Here is a 21492-nt window from a genome sequence, read left to right on the forward strand (position 1 = left end):
GATTCAGCTCAACTCATCTGGTCAATTCATAACATAATTTTATATCTGAATTCTGTGAGCCCAAAATCTACATATAGTATATTTCACTTCTACCCTAGAAATATGGGAATAAGTATAATTTTTTCACATTACTAAATATTAGGAAACTGTGTTTTTGTTATGAAAAAAAATCTAGCACCAACCAACGTATTAATGTCCTTAATGCTACCCATCTCACTGATTTCCCAATTTGTCAAATGGGCTAAGTAATTTAAACATACTAGCTTCAGAAACATTTTAATCAACTACAAAAAAATCACACTGAATTATTTGATGCAACTTTTCTGTTTTGTTTGATTTTTTTCTTTTCTGATCATCCCTCTCTTCTTTTCTACCTTTCCATTCGTGTCCATCTTAAAATTCATCTTCCATCTTCACCTCTGCGAGCATAATCCATCCATCCATCCCACACAGGGTCACGGGGGTCTGCTGGAGCCAATCCCAGCCAACACAAGGCAGGAACCAATCCCGGGCAGGGTGCCAACCCACCAAGCACACACTAGGACCAATGTAGACTCGCCAATCCACCTAACCAGCATGTCTTTGGACTGTGGGAGGAAACCGGAGCGCCCGGAGGAAACCCACGCAGACACGGGGAGAACATGCAAACTCCACGCAGGGCGGACCCGGGAAGCGAACCCAGGTCCCCAGATCTCCCAACTGCGAGGCAGCAGCGCTACTCACTGCGCCGCCCTGCCAGCATAATGCACGAGCTAATTCTACCAAACTCAGGGCTGTATTCCCTTCACATTCGACAAAGGTCAATTCTGTTGGAGTGCCTCTAAAGTCATCAGAAATTGAGAAGGTCCGCTACTTGCAGAAAATGAAATTCGAATTTCGCAGTAACTGTCGCCAACCCCCGCCTTCGTTTGACCACTCCCCGCGTGTGACATCACCAATCAGCAAATCATGCGGGCTGGAAACGCCCCACAAATTCGCCGTCTGCCTATGGCCGTGTCACTACGGATGGAAAGGAAATGCCGTAATTTGCTTCATACCGTCGCGCATACTGTCAGAAATGTACGTTAGGTGTAAAACGGCAACAACGTGCAGTTTGAGGAAAAACTCTTTATAAGGAAGAAATCTGGACTTTTTTGTTGCTGTGTTCACGATACGGCATTCGGGGAAACCATCGGCTCAGGATGTTTAAAAAGTTGAGTGTGCTTAATTTTAATAGTTCAGCCAAGGCTCGGGACGATTTGTTCAAATGCAAGTTGTAAATCCGTATGCCATTTACATTCATATACAACACTGCATCTGTTTAACTGCATGTTACTAATTGCAAATATATAGTTTTATTTCGCTGAGCTTGGGAAACGTTGATCGAGCTGATCTATTCACGTTAGGTTATCAAATATGCTTTACTTCATATTTTTATTTTACAAATTTAGCTATGTTTTTGTTTTAGTAACAATAAACGTTATTTTTTTTTATCAAGTTGACAAAGCGTAAACAGTCGAGATCATAATTTGTTGTTAAAACAAGATCATTAAAATTTAATAATCTCAGATTCTGTGTCGACTCTCCGAATGGGTTGAATTGATGTTTTATCTTAACATTCTCGAATCCCGTTAAATCCAGTTTGTATAAGGTTTATTACTCTAGGTCATTACTTGAAATGTGTACAAGTTCAGTTGATTACTTAGCCATAGTTTTATGTTAATGTAATTTTTATGTTGTATAAATGTGTTCAGTTGATATTATCACTTTGGAATCCAATGTGTATGCTGACTTAGAGTAATATGTGTATATAGTAAATCTGAAAGTTTTAATACATACTAAAATATGTGTAGTGATTGCTTATTGCCTTAACTCATAACAATCAATTATCTTTTTAGATTTGATGAAAAAGAAAATGTTTCCAACTGCATCCAGTTAAAAACCTCTGTTATTAAAGGAATAAAGAATCAACTCTTGGAGCAGTTTCCAGATATTGATGTATGGCTCAATCAGATTATGCCAAAGAAGGATCCAGTAAAAATAGTTCGATGGTAATTGTTTTTCTTACCATATGTTGATGATTTGTCTGTGTGAGAAAAATCAGGTTAAAGGTGAAGGGAGAAGTAAATTTGGGGATTACTAATAATAAAATGAAAAATAGAAACAAACATCTTGGGGATATCTAATCATATTTGTAAACAAGTTTAGAGTATGTATGACCATGCTGCTTTGATCGTTAGTGAAAGCTTAATGTAGTACTTTTGTTATACTATTGACATAATATTTGTTAAGTCAGAAACTAATGTTTACTATGATTTATACCACCACCCTTTTGTACACTGTTAATATGAATTGTTGCAAAAAAAGTACATATTAGCTTGGGTGCAAAAATAATATCAAATCAATAAACCAATCTGATTAATTTTTTTTCTTTAATCTGATTAATTTTTTTTCTTTACCTGTAAATGATGTAATACCCATTTCCATGATTTAAGTCAAACCACACAACTCTGTCAATGGAAGGCTGCAGTGGCTGCAGGTTTATATTCCAACCAATTCTTGATGTTAATTGGACTCCTGTTTTTACAAAAAAAAATTATTGTGCCAATTCAGACGTGTAAAATAAACTCTTTTTTTAATAAAAGGATTTAACTAGCATGACTAAGCAATACTGATCTTTTTAAGATTTGGTTGTTGTATTTCTTTTAAAAAGGCTTTTTTAAATGAGCTGTTTGCCAGTGATCACAGTAGCAGAAATGACAATGAAGTAGCTGCTCCTTTTAGTTGCACCCACCGTATGTGTGAGCTTTGTTATGGATACTATTTGAAGAAAACGAATACTGCTTCTGATTAAACCATGTATAATTAACTAACTGGAATCTTCCTACCCTTGTTTAGTAGTCACAAAGACAATTCAAATTGAAGCGTGTATTTTATGTACTTCAATAAATAGAAGTCAGTTTTTAATTTTCTTTTTATTTCACTTTTTATAGAACTTGAACTCTAAATTATATCCAAATAATGACTACCGAAGAAGAGTTGACACAGGCACTAAATGCTATAGAGAGGCAGCTGTTTCAATAATATTTCAACCTGCAAAATAATTAGAAAAAGGCATGTTAAAATAAATCACACAGCAAAATCTCAAGATCTATAAAATGTATTAATAATTTTTAATATCACTATAAAATGTATTTATGATTGTTTCATTTTGTAATTAACACCATAATGATCTAATGCATTAAATAAGATTATGCTTAATTAAGATAGGAAGGAGTGCCAAGTAAAAGTGGATCTTGGCTGGAATGAAAACCTGAACCTAACTAAGACAGTCTTCAATATACACAGTTTAAGACCATAATGATATTAGCTACATGTGGACATCAGCGTAAAAATTAAATTTACACATGATGTCCAAAATAACAGAAGGACTACATCCAAAGATCTGAATACATTTCTTCCAGTAAAGACGATCCTTAATTATACCTTAACAATCTAAGGAAAGCTGAGTAGTAATAACATGCATAGCTGGGCAGCAAAAAATTTGCAACTAAAAGCCATTAACATAATGTTTTCTTTGAAGAATGAACATCACAGTTTATATCGTGTTCATCTCAATTATGTTGTGGATTTTTGGAAAAGTGTTCTGTGGTTGACTGAATCAAAATGATTTTTTTGGCTACAAAGATTAGTATCATATTTTGAGGTAGCTTTCTGTTTGTGAACCTAGATGACTTACTGTCATTGAGAGAACTATGAATTAAAAAAAGGGGGGGTGGGGGGTGTCATCATTCTTTGAGTTGAAGTTGATATGAAAATGATCCTACAATCATCCCAAATTTACTAGAAAATCTGCTAAAGAGTTTACAAAGATGGCGGCATGGTGGCACAGTGGTAGCGCTGCTGCCTCGCAGTAAGGAGACCTGGGTTCGCTTCTATGTTAGGATATAGCGGGTTGGATAATGGATGGATGGATGAGGAAATATGTTTTATAATGGCTGTGTCAAAGTTCAGAGCTTAGCTTGTGAGATCAGATGTTCATGCAAGACACCTAAGAAATCTTGAGTATTTTACATGATTTTTAGTAGGGAAGAATGGGGCATTGAATCCTTATCAGTAGAAACAGCATTTATTTTATGCTTATGTGGTGGTGTGATAATTATTTAATTTATCTAAAGAGTTAAAAAGGGGATCAGATACTTTCAATCAGCACTATATACAGGGTCTTTGGTTATTAAAGTTCTCTATAAATTGAAGTGATCTTTTGTTAGAATGGGCAATGTAAAGGATGCTGGGAATCATTTAGCAGGTTGTTTATATACTGATGATTAATTAAATCCTGGCGACCAGGTTAAGAGTTTTACTAGTCAGTAAAACAAAAAAGAGGGGTTTATATTTAGCTACCTGTTAGCTAACTGTTTTACTGTGCTGTGACAGTAGTAGCTGACCAGACTATCATGTGCAAGGGAAAAAAAATCTTGGTCATGGTATCATTTGACTGTTACTCTGCAAGATTTATTGAAGATTTTATGTGTACAATCTACACATGTGAGTGTGTATGTTCATTTTTTCCTACAGACTTTACTTACTAACTGTACTGCTTTCGGTAATTTGAAATAGTCTTTATAAAGCAAACAGAAAAGGAATTGCATTTTGTGAAGCATTTTACTAAGTTACACTTAGTAAGTAGTAATGGTTATGAATCAATAAATCCATTTCCTGATTCTTGAAGTGAATAAACAGAGAAGCTGTTTGCAACCAAATAGAAATAACCAATCCAGTTTGAAACTTCTATTTTAAACATTCACATATGCTGTTTATTACTTGCTTATAATTGTGAGTGTTAATTTTAGCATATTTTACTGTTTTCAGCCATGAGCACATTGAAATTCTGACTGTAAATGGTGAGCTGCTGTTCTTCAGACAACGAGAAGGTCCTTTCTACCCAACTCTTAGATTACTGCATAAATGTAAGCTTGTCATTTTTTCTCTTTGACAATATATAATTTTTGACTATTTCCACAGAAATTTTATTCAAAGGGGATCAAATATAATTTGCAAAATGTTTTAAAGATACATCAAACCTGTCTTTTAAACCTGCAAATTGCATTACTTTTTGTATGAGTTGTAAGTTGATTGTGTAAGAATAACAAAATGCATTGATGCCTTTGTTCAGATTTTGTTTCTTTGTTGGGTTTTAATGTGTTACTGTCCTTCACTACCACTTCATAGCCAGTACTGCATCCAGCATTTCTACTAAAAACCTTTGTAATGTCAATTTTAAAGTCACTAGTGCTTTTTGAATTCCTACATTTTAGTTAAAACTCTTTTTAGAAGCTTAACACATTGTACTTGAAAAGTTCACAATATAACATTCTCAATTCTACTTAATCCAGTTCTGAGTTGCAGGAGGCCAGAACCTTATCCTGGAAGCACTGGACACAAGACAGGAAGCAGCCCTGGACAGTTCACCAGTCCAACTTGGGGTTCACACACTAACACTCCCACTCCCACTGGGACCAATTAGGAGTTTCCAGTTGATCTAATCAACAGCACTAACCACTGGGCTACATTGCAACCCTCTTTGCATATTACTGACATAATGTGGGTTGGTTCAACAAATCATATTGGTTTTTCAATGCTGGGTCTAATGTTTAAGATCTACTCACCTGGGGCCTCATGTATAAACAGTGCGTACGCACAAAAATGTTGCATACTCCCGTTTCCACGTTCAAATCGCAATGTATAAAACCTAAACTTGGCGTAAAGCCACGCACATTTTCACGGTAGCTCAAACCCTGGTGTATGCAAGTTCTCCGTTCGGTTTTGCAAACTGGCGGCACCCAGTGTCAAAGCAGTGCTTTTGTTCCAGTGTGGTTTCCCTTTCTTTTTTGATCCATATCCCTGACGCGGCTTTATCATATACACTTAAATTAACCACATATTGTTTATTAGTTTAAGGCATCAAAGTGTAATTAACCTGTAACAATATAATGGTCCACAGAATAGCCAAACTATTCCAAATACCATAGCTGCTTTAGTGTTGTTACTGTCACTGCACCTTCTTCTTCTTCTTCTTTCAGCTGCTCCCATTAGGGGTTGCCACAGCAGATCATCTTTTTCCATTTTACTCTCACTGCACCACTCGGAGTATTTATATCACTGTATCTGAGTGTGAAATCACAGCTCTACAGCAGCTGATCGGAAAGAGAATTATTGGTATACAGCATCAATCACATGCTGCCTCAGCCATGCTGGCTATGTGAACTGCTCTCATGTGACAAATGCTTAAGAGCTTTTCCTGTACTGACCTCGCGGTTCAGAAACAGTTTCATCCCAAGAACTCTAAACGCACTCAATCAGTCCATCAAGTGCTTCTTGTTTGTACTTATAAGTACAATCACCTCACTGTAAACTTGCGATAGTTATAATATTGCACAACCTGAGCCACTTTATAAAGTGCGTATTTACATACTGCATGATGACAATATCATTTTTAAGATGAAATGCAGCAAAATATGTTTATTATATTAAACAGATAAAAATGTAACTTCATATAAACTATATTGTTGTTAATTAAACATGTGAGGACACGGTGTCGCAGCGCTAGAAAGGAGCTGGTGCTCCGTTCACGGATTGTTCCTGCCTCGCGCTGCATTCTTGCTGGGGCTGGGGCGACACTGGAAGGATAAATGGACAGAGTGATTAAACATGTACTACAAAGATACAGTGTTCTCCCTAGCATCTTTTAGCGGCTGTCATTTCGCATGACATTGTGAGATGACAGCCACAAATCTTTAGGCACTAATGAAATCTTCAGATCTAATGATCTGCAAAGATGGCAAGGGATGAGTGGGCAGGTGGGCAAATATTTTAGAAGCAGGATCACAAATTTCCTCGTCCTGCCCCACCCGGCTACTTTTTTATGCCACCCAGCTGGAAAAAATTTCTGGGGAGAACACTGAAGATACTTCAATGTTCCTTAAATGTTTTGAAGAATCAGCGTTCTCCGCTTACAGATGGCTTAACGTCTATTACAGAGCTGATTGTGTGGCGATTGGGTATTTGGAGAAAGAAAAGTAAGGACAGGAATTGGGGGTTAGTATGTTTGAAAGAGACAGTACTGCTACAATAAATTATTTAATCGAAGGTCATGCACGGCGCAGCAAGCATCTTGCGTGAGGCATGAACAATCACTGCGCCACCGTGTTCCCATGTTTAATACATGCTTTAACTACCATCATCATGAAAATGATATCAAGTGTACATCTCAGTATTTTAATTATTCAGAGAGCTGTAATATCATGAATGTAATGGATTCTGTGTCCTGTTGGAGGAAGAGAAAGCCTGTTTAAGAAGTACGTAGTGATTCACACACACACAGAGCACATAGAAGAACACATACAAAACAAAGCATTTAACGTGCTACTTTAGTTACGATGGGATTTGAGGAAACTAGTAAATTAAATGATTTTAAGGTGAGGTTTATGATGTTCTACTTTTAATGACAACATAAACTGCGTGATTAAAGTGGAAATTTTGAGATTAAAGTTGACATTTAGAGATTTTTCCCCACGGTGTCTCTATTTTTTTTTTCTTTTCACTGTACCCTAATAAGCTTTCATATGACACTCAGACGGTGGACTATGACTCACCTTTTCACGGCGACTTTGATATCTGACAACTTCTTTTTTATTTCGGGCACTGTTCGACTTTGTGAACTTGAGCTTTCAAGTTTCTCCGACACTCTATGTCACTCGATCAACTTCCTTTTGTTTATACCACTGTTTTAAACCAACAAATAGTAAGTATTTCCTTGCCTCCACTTGGTATTTACTGCAATTCTTCTATTTTCCCCTTCGTGCTTTTGCCATTGCCTTTTCACAGAACGCTGAGCTTAAGGGCTATTTATATTGATTTGCATATTCAAAGAGGCGTAATTCTGGGAGGAGATGGGGAGTGGCAGCAGGCGCGTGCGTGACTTTTCACGCAGCCCGAGATTTATGTAGCGGAAGAAAGTGGAAGTTGGCGAACACAGATTTATGCATCTGGATTTTTTTGTGTGTACGAACATTTCCGCTTTTGTCCGTACGCCATGTTTTAGTGTGAATTCTATGCACGGCATTATGCATGAGGCCCCTGATGAGTTTACTTAGGCTGAAATAAATGTTTCTTTATTAATAATTTGTTCAGAATTCTTAAATTGACTGTAAATAAGTCATGTTTGTAATTGAATATAAAATTGTAACCAAGAACAATTTTACCAACTGACCATTTCTTTACTTTACTAATATCAAATTTTGTTTACAATTTTGGCTAGAAAAAATAAGAAAAAAATGATTTACATTTTTTCTTGAGCTTTTCTGGTGCCCAGGAAATTGTTCTGTGAGTCTCAAGCTCAAAGTACTGGGACTTAAATAGCATATGTATACCTTAGTTTCCATTAAATATTCAAGTTGTTAAATATTGGTGTGATTCTAAATTCAGGCATCAGTGTCTATAAAGTGTAGATTTGTTAAGAATCTGTATTTCTATTATGTTGTTGTCTGCCTTTTCCCTACCATTTAATCATGCATACTTTGCTTTTTCCAGTACAGGTAGTCATTGACTTATGACCTATATGTCTTACGACCATTCAACTTACCATGTCTCACAGGCAAACAATAGTTTTTGCCACACCAGCGCCATATGCTGTGACTCATTCATCTCGATCTCATTTTTTTTACCTGTAGCAGTTTTGACTACGTTCAGTTACATTTTTCTTACAATTACACGAAAAATGGCAATTTATCTCGACACAAGAATTAAGGTGATCAGGCAGTATATCGGAGGAAAAAAAGCAAATGCGATTGCATGTGACTTTAAGTTATCCCATTGTAACCACTGTTTGCCACATGTGCTGCTGCACCTTGGCTTTGAATCCAGTTAACCTCTGAAGCGTCTGCGTTGTGACTCATGATGTGCCGCTTTGTGTGAATCACACCAAGGTGTAAGGAAACCACGCTGAACAACGTTATCTTTTAATGTTTATTATGAACAGGCTGAAATGTTAAAATGGAAAAAAATATGAATGCTCAGACTCTGCCGGTAAAACCTCTCACAATTAGCATAATGAACACTGGGAGAGGCTTATGCTGATTGTGTAACAGCACAGACAAAGAAAGGATTTGTGAAGCTGTTAAAGGTTTGGTACCCATGCGAGTAACAGTAATAATGAAATAAAATAAAAAAAAATAAAAAATACACAAAAAAATAGAAAATCTACAGTGTGCTAAGACTGATGATAAAAAGGATATAAAACAAACAATATGACTTAAGTGACTTATTATAAAGTACTATACGCAAGTCAGTTTTGAATGCATATACTGGTCCATCTTGCGTCTAGTTTAACTTTGTCTTGGAACTGAACATGGTCATAAGTTGCCGACTACCTGTATACATTTTTACTGTAAAATTGTTTTATAACCCCAAAACAGCATGAGATAGGATTTAATTTAAAATGTGTGAGCATTTACTCTACTGGTCAAAAGTTTTAGAATACCACAGTTTTTATAAACACAGTTTAATGTCTTAATGTTTCAAGAAATCAAGGCATACAATAAATAAACAATGGCTAATAAAAAAAAGTCAAGGAATCATTAAGTGTACAAAATATTATTCAGGTTTTTGATTCATCAGTGATATAACAGCCAAACTGTGCTAACTCTTTTGATTCGGACTGCCAGTCACTCTGTGCAAGTCACCAACTCTGCCTCCAGCAAAAGAACCTCAGACCATCACACTTCGTCCTCCATTTTTGACAGTTCGTGTCACACACTGAGGAACCATCCTTTCACCAACTCGATGGCATACAAACACCCTGTACGATGAACCGAATATTTCAAATCTTGATTCATTGGTCCATACGACTTTCTTCCAGTCCACAGTAGTCCACAGCCCTATTCTGACCTTTAAGAAATGGCTTTCTCATTGCCATTCTCCCTGTCTGACCTGCAGCACAAAGTCTCCTCCTAACAGTAGAAACTGAGACTTTTTTTTTTTTTTTCTTCAACCACTGTTACGCCGTACTTGAAGCTGTTGTGCAGTGAGGTGCCTATCCCACAAGCTGGTAAACCTCAGAAACTTGTCTTCTCATTGGGTTGTGACTTTGGGTCTGTCATCTCTTCCTAACAAAGCTTCTTCCAGTTTCCAATTGTCTTTGGATTGTGCGGGACACCAAACTCACTGACACTTTCATTTTTTTGCAGTTTCTGTGAATGAAGGGGGTACACTTGTAAGGGTAATAATGCTCTCTTTCATTTGTTAATTGCCATTTTTTTGCCATTATCACTAGAATTTACAACTTTCTACGGTGTAATATTGCCCAGGTAGTACTTCAGAAGGTGTAGTAACACAGTCTGTTCCAACTCTGCTTTAAGACGGAAAGAGGTTTTTAAGTCATCAACAGAGGTTGGGACACCCGTGGAAATTTTTGCTTTAACTTGCAAGGCTTAATTTACTTTAATTGTTGCAGAACATCTGTAGATTGTAACCTATTAGTTGTTCCCTGAAGAAGGCCCATTTGTAATATTCTGAAATTCCATTTTTTTCAGTTTTTGCTAACCTAACCTTTAAATTTAAACCTCTGGAAGTTTACTGCTTGCCTTTTCACAGGTTTAGGTCATTCATTGCATTTCAACTGATTAAATTAGAAGAAAAAACTGGAAACACGTAGGTGTTGTAAAACTTTTGACTGGTAATTTAGATAATGTACTATATTGAGCTGCCATTTCTTTTATACATTGGTTTGGAAACAATTAATACTTATTGTATTCATTTTTGTAACTCTCTTTTTTTTTTTTTTTTTTTTTTGCAGATCCATTTATTCTTCCACATCAACAGGTAGATAAAGGTGCAATCAAGTTTGTTCTCAGCGGTGCAAACATCATGTGTCCCGGACTTACTTCCCCTGGAGCACGCTTAAACCCAGCGGGAGCTGATCAAGTAGTTGTATCCTTAAGCATTTCTTATAAAAACTGAGAATCGCTGAACTCTGCCTGAGTTGCACTTACATAAAATATTTCTTAGAATGGACATCATTTTCCTCAATTTTCATTATTTGTTTATTTTAACACAGGTTGATTTATACAGCTTACAAAATTAAACACAGCCCTGTATTCTTTATATTTGATTGTGAAAGAGAAGGAATCCTTTGTAAAGCAGATTAGTACAATGTTACAGTGATAGTGAGAAACATGTGCCAGTGTAATTCTCCGAGAATTATTAGTGGAGAATTGTTTTTTATTTGATGAGTTTTTTATTTATTTGATAAATAAAGCATTTAAATGTACCTGTTTAGTCTAGTTTAAGTTTTGCGCAAAAAGACAGGGTAGCACTTTCAGCCAAATTGAGTGTCAAGTTTGGGTGTGAGCCAAAAAATGGTAGATGTATTACAAGGAGTAGCTGTAAATTTTTATACTGTATGCTACAACAACAATATTTATTTATATAGCACATTATCATACAAATGATGCAACTCAAAGTGCTTTACAGGATGAAGAGGGGAAAAAAGACAAAATATAAAAAATAAAATTAAGCAATACTAATTAACATAGAATAAAAGTAAGGTCCGATGGCCAGGGAGGAGAGCAAAAACAAAAAAAACTCCAGATGGCTAGAGAAAAAAAAACAAACAAAATCTGCAGGGTTTCCAGGCCACGAGACCACCCAGCCCCCTCTAGGCATTCTGCCTAACATAAATGATCTCAATCGGTCCTCATGGTATTCAGGGTTCACATGGAAGAATTTGATGATGACGGTCAGGTGGACTTCTTCTCTTTAATCCATCAATGGAGGGACATCACAGTGCTTTGATCAGATGGTGGTGGCACAAATCGGCACCACTGAAAACCAGAAAAAGAACAACAGAGAAAGTAGGGGTTAGTACGGACTTCGGAGCCACCATAAATGATAATGATAATTAAATGCTTATAGAGAATATCAGGATTAAACTAAGATGAAGCTATGAGAAAGCCCATTTTAAAGTAATGTGTTTTCAGCAGTGTTTTAAAGTGCTCCACTGTATTAGCCTGGTGAATTTCTATCGGTAAACTATTCCAGATTTTAGGTGCATAACAGCAGAAGGCGGCCTTATCACTTCTTTTAAGTTTAGCTCTTGGAATTAAAAGCAGACACTCATTTGAAGATCTAAGGTTATGATTTAGAGTGTAAGGTGTAAGACATTCCGAAATATAGGATGGAGCGAGATTATTTAAGGCTTTGTAAACCATAAGCAGTATTTTAAAGTTAATTCTAAATGATACAGGTAACCAGTGTAGTGACATCAAAACTGGAGAGATGTGCTCAGATTTTCTTTTCCTTGTTAAGATTCTAGCAGCTGCATTCTGCACTAGTTGCAGTCGATTGATGTCTTTTTTTTGGGTCTTTCCGAGTGTGTTACAGCAATTTAGTCGACTAAAAAGAAAAGCGTGAACTAATTTCTCAGCATCTTGCAATGTCATAATAGGTCTAACTTTTGCTATATTAAGTGAAAAAAAATGCTGTCCTAGTAATCTGATTAATATGTGATTTAAAATTCAGGTCAGAGTCAATAATTACCCCTAAATTCTTTACCTCTGTCTTGACTTTTAATCCTAATGCATCACGTTTATTTCTAATACCCTCATTATATCCATTTTTGCCAATCACTAAAATACCAGCTCAGAGTTGTTGTTGAACCGTAATACACATGAGAGCCAAAGTTGAGCCCATTTGCAAAAGGAAGTCAATGTGTAGATCAGCCAACATGTGGTTATAAAGAACATAATGATTTTTTAGAACATTTTCAATTAAAAATCAAACTGCAAAATAATTTATTTCATTTTTGGAATCTGATCTAATTGAAGTTTAAATATTTCAAAATAAATATGTACAAGACAATTTAAGAGTAACATTTATATGTAATGGTAAAGATGATTATGGAACCAGACTGATGCCATAAATGTACATATCCACACACAAAAAGGAACCATAAACTGTTGCCAAACCCCATCCAAGCCCCCTGTCTCCCCCCCTGCACCGCAGATTCGTACTGATCCACAAGGGGGACTAGCTCCACAGTTTCACATGCGGTTGTTTGCCAGTCTCCAAGGGGTGCCCACTCTTCGATGTCATTTATGAATTGTAGGCATTTGCATTCCATGCTGCCTAGTGGCACCATGTACCCTCGAAGCTGGCACTTTCTCCATTACTTCGTTTTCTGAGTGAATCTGGAAACATTCAGGGGTGTTGAACTCCAGGCCTGGAGGGCCGCAGTGGCTGCAGGTTTTCATTCTAACCCTTTTCCTTATCAGTGACCAGTTTTCACAGCCAATTAACTTCTGTTCCCTTCATTTTAATAGCCCTGTTCTTAAGGATTCAGTCCCTCTGAATTTATTCCTTTCTTCATTAAATGGCAGCCAAACAGAAATGAGGCATGAAACAAGATGACCAGCTGAATCGGGGCTTCAGACTCCAACCAGTTTCACAATGAGAAGCAGATTCTTACTGTTAATTAAACTCGTTACTTAATTCCATGGCTTGTTACTGCTCTCATTCTACCACAGCAGACATTTTCCAGAACTGTTGATTTTTCTGTGTTTTTCTAAGACCACCCTCGGAATGTTTTGGTGAGCTGAGAGATCAGCCTGACTGAGACCGCCACCTTTCTTTATTTTCACATATTTTGTGATGGGCACAGGTGAGCTGGTCATATGGATTCTTGTTTTGGGTCTCTTTATTGTTTGACTGCTAATTAAGAAAAAGGAAACAACTAAGGGGCCTGAGTCGAGGTAATTAAAATTAAGGCAAAAGAAGGTAATTTAGCAGCAAAAACTGGTCACAAATTAAGAAGATGGATAGAATGAAAACCTGCAGCCACTGCTGCCCTCCAGGATCGGAGTTCGACACCCGTACAATAAAGAATACAACATGTTAATATTTTCAAGTCAAAAATGGCATTGCTATCTTTGTTCAAAAAATGTCTACACATTAGAAGGCCTATGGGGGAAAAAAATTGGGTTTCACAAAATAGAAGGTAGCTTTATTTTTAGCTACAACCTGTGAAAAGTCCAATTCCTCTAGATGTGCATGGGTACAGTCATTTCTGCAAAAGATGTCTGCTTGCTGAAGTACTGAAAATGCTTTGGCACATACATGTGGAGAAGTCATAGCCCATGGCAACTTAAACAATTGTGGAGGGTTAACTAATTGGTGACATTACGCAAAATTACTCTTTCATATTTGGTATTCAGTGTTTAATCCATATTGTGTGTTGATCAAACTACTGAACCATATTTTATTGAGTAGAAAATATTGAGTCTCATAAATAATGCTTGTTCAGCTACAGAATCATTTATTTCCGGGTACTTCAGTGACAGCCCTGTGCTCATTAGTAAATAATGAAGAATGAAAACTGTAAAAACTATTTAAAAAAAAAAAAAAAAAAAAACACTAAATGATCCCCAGGTAATGTACATAAATGCTTGGTATATTTTAATAAAAAAATTGATACACTTTCTACATTGAACCCAAAACATATAAACTGGGAAATAACAGCTTGCTTCATTAGACCATGAATCCTATTAAAAAACAGAACTTGTTTGCAACAAAACCCTGCAGCCACAGGAATCCCCAGGACTGAGTCTGTGATCCTCTGGAGTAGGGTATTAATGAAATTTGACATCTAAAGTAACATTGTTTGGTTACCATGCCATCTTTCGAACCCATTACAGTCAGTTCTAATTTTTTTGATAAAATAATAGGGCCCTAATAAAGTCTTCACATAGAACCCCGTGACCTCTAAATCCACCACTGATTCTCGCCAACATTGGGTGTATATATAGTGTTGTTTTTGGCCCTCAATAAAACTGATTTTGACCCCATAGGTCTATGCTGTACTTTTAAATAATAGCCATGTTTTTTGTTTTCCTGGTGTGCTGCATTAAGCAGTTCAAACACAGGCAATGCTTGTGTATGTGCAACAGCCATTGTCCTAAAGACTCAATCAAGTAAACACACATTGTAACTGCCTAATATTATTATTATTCTACTAGGGGGTTCGCCCCCTGCTCGCTTCACTTGTGAACTCCCCCGGCCTGCGCTATGCGCCAGCCACTTCGTGTCTCTGCCGCTCGCGTTGTGAAGAGGGGGGCTGAACACTCCCCAAGGAGATGCAGTCGCTCCTCCGAAACCCCCTCTTAAACGGTGATACAATGGGAAACAAATTCAGTTTTTCTTTTACCTCCTCTTTGCTCGATCAGCTGCTGGCTTGGTGCTTATGCCGTGCTGTGTGATCTGCATGTCATGCGGCTCTTCAAACATTTAAAAGCTTGTACAGCAGCTGTCCTACTCTTTGTCTTTTATTTCCGGCCCCACAGGCGTGGTTAAATCTGTTGGCACAAAGTCTTGTCTTGTGGGACATGAGCTCTTGATATTTTTTTAGTTTATAATTTAAAAAAGGAATAAGAAAGCGTGACAAAAAGTGACATAAAAACATCACACAAAATCGTTGCACTTTTAGGCTTAGGATCTTATATATAGAGAGTAGATTACATCTGCACACTATTCAGATCTTAATTAAAATTGTAATGCTTATTTGGATATATACTTTTTTTCTATATATTGTATTACTTTAGTTCTCCCCTCTTAAATTTCTTTTATTAATGTAATTTAAATTATCTGTTGGTTAACATTGCTGCACAGTCTCGTGGCGATTCAGGGCACATTTCACTACATGTTATACTTGTATAGCCGTCTATGTGACAAATAAGGAATCTTGAAAAATAGTGGAAAGGGATGCCTGTGCATTCTGAATCTGGTTCCTACCCTGTACTTGATCCTGCTGGGATAACGTCCCCACCTCCATGACCCTGAATTTGACAGGGCATCCTGTAAAGATTGTTCAATGCATTATAGGTGTTAAAAGATAAATTCTTGCACTATTGCAACATCCTTTGGTGGGGGGGTCATCTTTGATGGTTACTAAAACAAAGGGGTAGTTTGTTAATTTATATATTTATGCCATAATCATTCTGCGCTGCCTGTTTGCTTGTTTATTTAAAATATTTTATCCATCCATTACATAATTTATTTCACAAATGAAATTCAGTTTCACTGTTTTTGATTCCTTAACAAACAAGGACACTTTTGCGGTTTCCTAACTATTTGTAGCAAGTATCTTACTTTTAAACCAGTATCTCTTAAACTGGTGTTTGTTTATTGCTGTGTCGAAATCATTACAATCATTTTAAACAATAGCCATTATTTTCTTTAACTCCCCTTGCAAGGCCATAATGGCAGAGGGCAAGCAACATGCTTTATGTGTTGGAGTTATGAAGATGTCTGCGGAGGATATGTAAGTATGCATCCGTTTGTAGAGTTGCAAAGGTTATTTTTTCATTTACTATGTAATAAGTTCTCCACACAAAAAGGGCAAGTGTGTTTTCCTGGCACTAAAATGTGATAATGTTAGTAAGGGTAGGCCATGAATGCAAGTTCAGAAGCACTCCTGAAGGCACAACACAGATAAGCAAGTCAAATAAACCTCTCGCTTATTTAACGCGTAGCTTCATTCTTTGAATCCCCTGTAAATCTGAAAATGTGGTTGTATGCCTGCTTATACAGAATCAATTCAATTTTGCATCTCAAATTCACATTTGTGCTGTAAGGGTATTTAAAAAAAGTATATGGATTTGGCAGAGGTCTTTGTCATTTTGTGGATAATTTAAAAACTGCAGTCAGAACAAAAAATCCACAAGGTGGCAAAGAACTCTGCCAAATCCACAAAAGTTTTCTTTGCGTAGAGAACAAGCATTCACTCAACAAGTACGATCTGTAAAGCAGTCCGTTGAGATCTGGAGCACAGCCATGACCTACGCCTGGCTACAGCCGGGTACCGGCATGTTAAGACACCTCACTGTTAATAGAATGGACTGCCTCTTTGCTTTTATGACTAATAAATAGCACTTCCATTTATAAGTAAATATTTGACTACCATGCTGTAATACTTTTACGCACAACTAAATGACACAAAAATGTATTGTATTGTACCTAGTTTATCTAGTTTGACTTGTTTCAGTGTGTAGGTGTTAAAATGTCACAGTATTGGAGGGTGACTAAAAGACTACATCCGTCTGTAGTAGCTGCAGGGGGTGTGTTGCAACATCCACAGTAGCGGAAATTATTTTTTCATATAAGTGAGAGACGCAAGCTAGTTTTAAAACCTAACACACATGGACATAAATAATACTCATAACCTTCATGAATAGAGAGAGGCAAATCAAAAAGGATGCCACAGAGGGATGTAAGAGATACGGACTGCTTTCCTGCAGGTAGCTGTCTGACCGATAAGGCTGCCATTCAGTGGGCATACTTCACTATTTACTCAGTGCCACCCTCAGGGTGACCCACCCAACTCTAAACATGGTTGCAGGTGTTGTCTTTCAGTGGCACGGTTTTCTTTTAAAGTGCCTCTCATGAATATGACTAAGCCTGTTTCTGATTCATTGGTGACTTTTATACTGCTGATGATAAAGAATATACAGTGTAATAAATTATTAGAACCTAATTTTGTATAGTTCAGGACGACACCAATAAACCTTTTTGTAGAAAAATACTGAGTAGCCCTTTTCTAGTTCAAAGTTATTTTTACTATACTACACAATAATATTACTGTATACTGCTAACGGTGAGTGAAAGTAGAGGTGTATTTGCCTTTCAGCACGGCCTTCACGCAATGCAGGGTTGTCAAACTCCGATCTGGAGGGCCCTGGTGGCTGTAGGTTTTCATTCTTAACTATTAACCAGTTGCTGCTGCAAATAAAACCTACTATGCTCACCTTAATTTTAATCGACTTACCTTTTAAAATTCTAAACACTTAATGTTTCTTTTACTAGTATTTTCTGGGTGGGGGGTTACCATTTTTTTGCTCCAACCAGTATCTCAATTAGAAGCCAATTCTTGAAACCACTGATTTAATCCTATGGCTTAGAAGTGCTCCCATTTTACCACAACACACATCTCCACAATGTTTTGTGGACCAGAACTAATCAATCTTACTTAGACCTTCACTTTTTTATAAATATTGTATTGAATCAGATTTTGTATGATGGACAACCAGATGTAATGGGATTGAGTTAATTCATCATCTGTTGGCTCTTTGCAAATGTCAGTTTGGCTGCTGATCAAGTCAAAAGAAACAAAGGTTGTGAAATTTGGAACACAAGTCAGTTAAAATGAAGGCTAAAGAAGTCTGGCCAGTAAGCAGCAGTAATTGTTACTAATTGAGAAAGTGCTGGAATAAAATCTGCAGTGACTGTGGCTCACCTTGCAGTGATGTCATCAGGATATGTAATAATCCAATATGAAATTATATATATATATGCTGTGACAGTAGATGACGCTATACCAGTGCTTAACCCGACACAGACAGACGCCAGAGGCACTCTGATCAAAGCACACGCTTTTATTTTACACTTCACAATGCACCATGAACAACTCGCAGTCCTTTTCTTTCCTTTCTTTCATCTTTTCTGCCACCCTCACTCCTTCACTCGCAAGCTCCAACCTCTGCCTCCCGACTCCGGCTCTCTGAATGGAGTGAGGCGGCCTCTTTCATAATGCTCCCTGATGACCTTCCTGCAACACTTCCTGGTGTGGCGGAAATGCTGCATACCATGGCTTCTGAAATATCCATGCGCCCCCTTGGCGGTGGCCACAGGTCCCCACAGGGTTGAGCTTCCCAGCTCCAGGGTTCCCCATGCAGTCCCAGAGGGCTGCCCTCTTGTGTCCTGTAGTAGGAATTGCCCCTCTCCAGGCCTCCTGGTGGGGCACGGTCCCCGGCCCTCTATCACAATGCATGGATATATAAAATATATATATATACTAGTCATTTAGCCCGTTACAATAACGGGCGCTAGAACAGTAGTGCATAAACATTAGTAGGAACAGTCTATATTAAATGGCAAGGGACTTTGACCTCATTCTTTTTGTTGGTCGTATTTTTCTTTCTTTCAGCCTTTCTTTTGTTGATGTTTACTTGCTGAGCTGACCATTCTTCGTGGGCTGCCGCCGTGTATTGTGTGTCTTTAATTTTCCGTGACAGTAATACTGTCTTGTACGGCTCTATTCAATAAGGGTGCGTAGATAATTTAGTTCAAATGGCTCTGGAATATATGAAGAGCAACAGGTGCAGATCTTTATTTATGCGTGCCTTTATTCGCTGCTCCCAATTGAGGTCGTCCTGTTGAGGCTCGCCTTTTTGTGCGCATCCTTATTGAAGGATACCGTCTTGTACGTCCGCTGGCTTGTACATTCGTAATATACCTATAATTTTCTCTGGCGGTAATACAGGCGTGTGCGTCAGTAATATGCCTTTAATCTCCTGTGACAGTAATACTGGCTTGTATGTGGCTGTAATATGAGTCACTGTATTGTGTACCTTTAATTTCCTCTCGCAGTAAAACTGATTTGTATTTCCGTAAAACGCCTCTAACTTTCTCTGACAGTAATATCGCGCATCGCACCGTGCCCCGTGCATGCGCACTTCACCAGAAGACACCCACACACGGACACCTGGACGCACATAGGGATTTTATATATATATATATATAGATATAAAATGGACAGATGTTAAATTTTTCTCACTTTTTTTAAGGTAAATACAAAAGAGGTTCATTGTTGTATTGCCCTAAAGTATGTTTATAGAAATGTACCTGGTCTTTTGTGCATTCCAAGTGCTATTTTTTTTTACTTTCTTTCTTTCTTGTGTTATTTTCTGTATAGTGAGAAGGTCAACAAAGGAATTGGTATTGAGAATATCCATTATCTAAACGATGGACTTTGGCACATGAAGACATACAAGTGAAGTGTCAGCTTTTTTGTTCTCTGCAAAGAATTGTCCACGCATGATGTCATTTTACTCACTGATGAGATATTTGATGTTACCAGCATCTTCATAATGAAATAAAATCTATTGTTCTACATCTCTGCCCCCCAAAATATACCTTCTTTGAAGATACCAATTTTGTAACATACAGATGTATTTTCTCTGCCATCAGAATACTAGTCTGGATTGCAGTAAGTAGTAATATGCATCAGCATCCTCCTTTAGTTTTTAGTTAAATCTGGCTTTTTGATATGTCATCACAGACGCTTGACTTATACTACAAGTCTAACACATTGTCAAGGGCTATTGGTCACAGTCTGCAGGTCTGTATAAAACTAAACATCATTTTTGAAATTAAATGACCTGCCAATGCTGTGCCAATTTACATGCTACTTGACCTCTTTCAAAGACAAGTCAGATAAAACCAACGATCGCCCAGTGCAAATTGTGTCAATCATCTGAAATAATCACACAAACACCTTATCACAATCCACTAGTCTTAGCTTAATGTCTGTATATTATTTACTTATTTTGTTACTATTGGGAGCTTTAGAAATCTAATAAATATTAACATATTAATGTTTCTATGTGTTTTATTTGTTTCAGTTCTTGTTGTGCCATATTTCCAAATGTATACAAGGCTATAAAAATAAAGAAAATATTCTTCCCACTATAAAACTTGTTTTCAAAGGGTAGTCATAAAACTGCAAAGTCAAATCCATGGTACAGGACCAAAGGTGTTTACTGCATTTTCACATCTGGTAGTATGGAAAATAAAATTAGTATATTCATGTATTAGCATAAATAAATATAGAAAAATATATAAGCATTAACCTTAGTGCAAATATTAATACAAGTCAGGCCTGCTAGACAAATGGTTAAATAAAGGCACATGCCATAATTCTTTTTTGATTAAAGCTTAGCGCTAGCTACCTATAAAACCTAGTGAGAGGACCCAGGAAGGGAGGATGATGAGATAAAGACAGCTCAAGGATGGAAGAAGGGAAAACACCTGTTGGTTCTCAGCTGACCTAAAATAGATAGATACTTTATTAATCCCAAGGGGAAATTCACATACTCCAGCAGCAGCATACTGATACAAAAAAACAATATTAAAGAGTAATAAAAATGGAGGTAAAAACAAGACAATAACTTTGAATAATGTTAACGTTTACCCCCCCCCCGCCTCCCCCCCGGGTGGAATTGAAGAGTCGCATAGTTTGGGGGAGGAACGATCTCCTCAGTCTGTCGCTGAAGCTGCTCCTCTGTCTGGAGATGACACCGTTTAGTGGATGCAGTGGATTCTCCATAATTGATAGGAGCCTGCTGAGCGCCCGTCGCTGTGCCATGGATGTCAAACTGTCCAGCTCCGTGCCTACAATAGAGCCTACCTTCCTCACCAGTTTGTCCAGGCGTGAGGCATCCTTCTTCTTAATGCTGCCTCCTCAGCACACCACCGCGTAGAAGAGGGCGCTCGCCACAACCGTCTGATAGAACATCTGCAGCATCTTATTAGAGATGTTGAAGGACGCCAGTCTTCTAAGGAAGTATAGCCAGCTCTGTCCTCTCTTGCACAGAGCATCAGTATTGGCAGTCCAGTCCAATTTAT

At 37.4% G+C, this 21492-nt stretch overlaps 1 protein-coding gene across 1 annotated transcript; it reads left to right on the forward strand.

Moving 5' to 3' along the window:
* Positions 1-1006: 1006 nt before the first annotated feature.
* Positions 1007-20462, forward strand: mcts1 (MCTS1 re-initiation and release factor). The gene is made up of 6 exons (XM_028815877.2): positions 1007-1192; positions 1878-2030; positions 4852-4949; positions 10835-10968; positions 16284-16351; positions 19781-20462. The coding sequence occupies exons 1-6, from the start codon at positions 1182-1184 to the stop codon at positions 19860-19862; spliced, it is 546 nt and encodes a 181-aa protein (XP_028671710.1). The 5' UTR covers positions 1007-1181; the 3' UTR covers positions 19863-20462.
* Positions 20463-21492: the final 1030 nt, after the last annotated feature.

Source organism: Erpetoichthys calabaricus, chromosome 12 (assembly GCF_900747795.2).
Source record: "Erpetoichthys calabaricus chromosome 12, fErpCal1.3, whole genome shotgun sequence".
Taxonomy (NCBI): domain Eukaryota; kingdom Metazoa; phylum Chordata; class Cladistia; order Polypteriformes; family Polypteridae; genus Erpetoichthys; species Erpetoichthys calabaricus.

Coding starts and splice junctions, on each gene's coding strand:
- mcts1 (XM_028815877.2), top strand. Junction 4,950..10,834: donor TCTTAGATTACTGCATAAAT/GTAAGCTTGTCA, acceptor TTTTTTTTGCAG/ATCCATTTATTCTTCCACAT. Junction 10,969..16,283: donor CGGGAGCTGATCAAGTAGTT/GTATCCTTAAGC, acceptor TCCCCTTGCAAG/GCCATAATGGCAGAGGGCAA.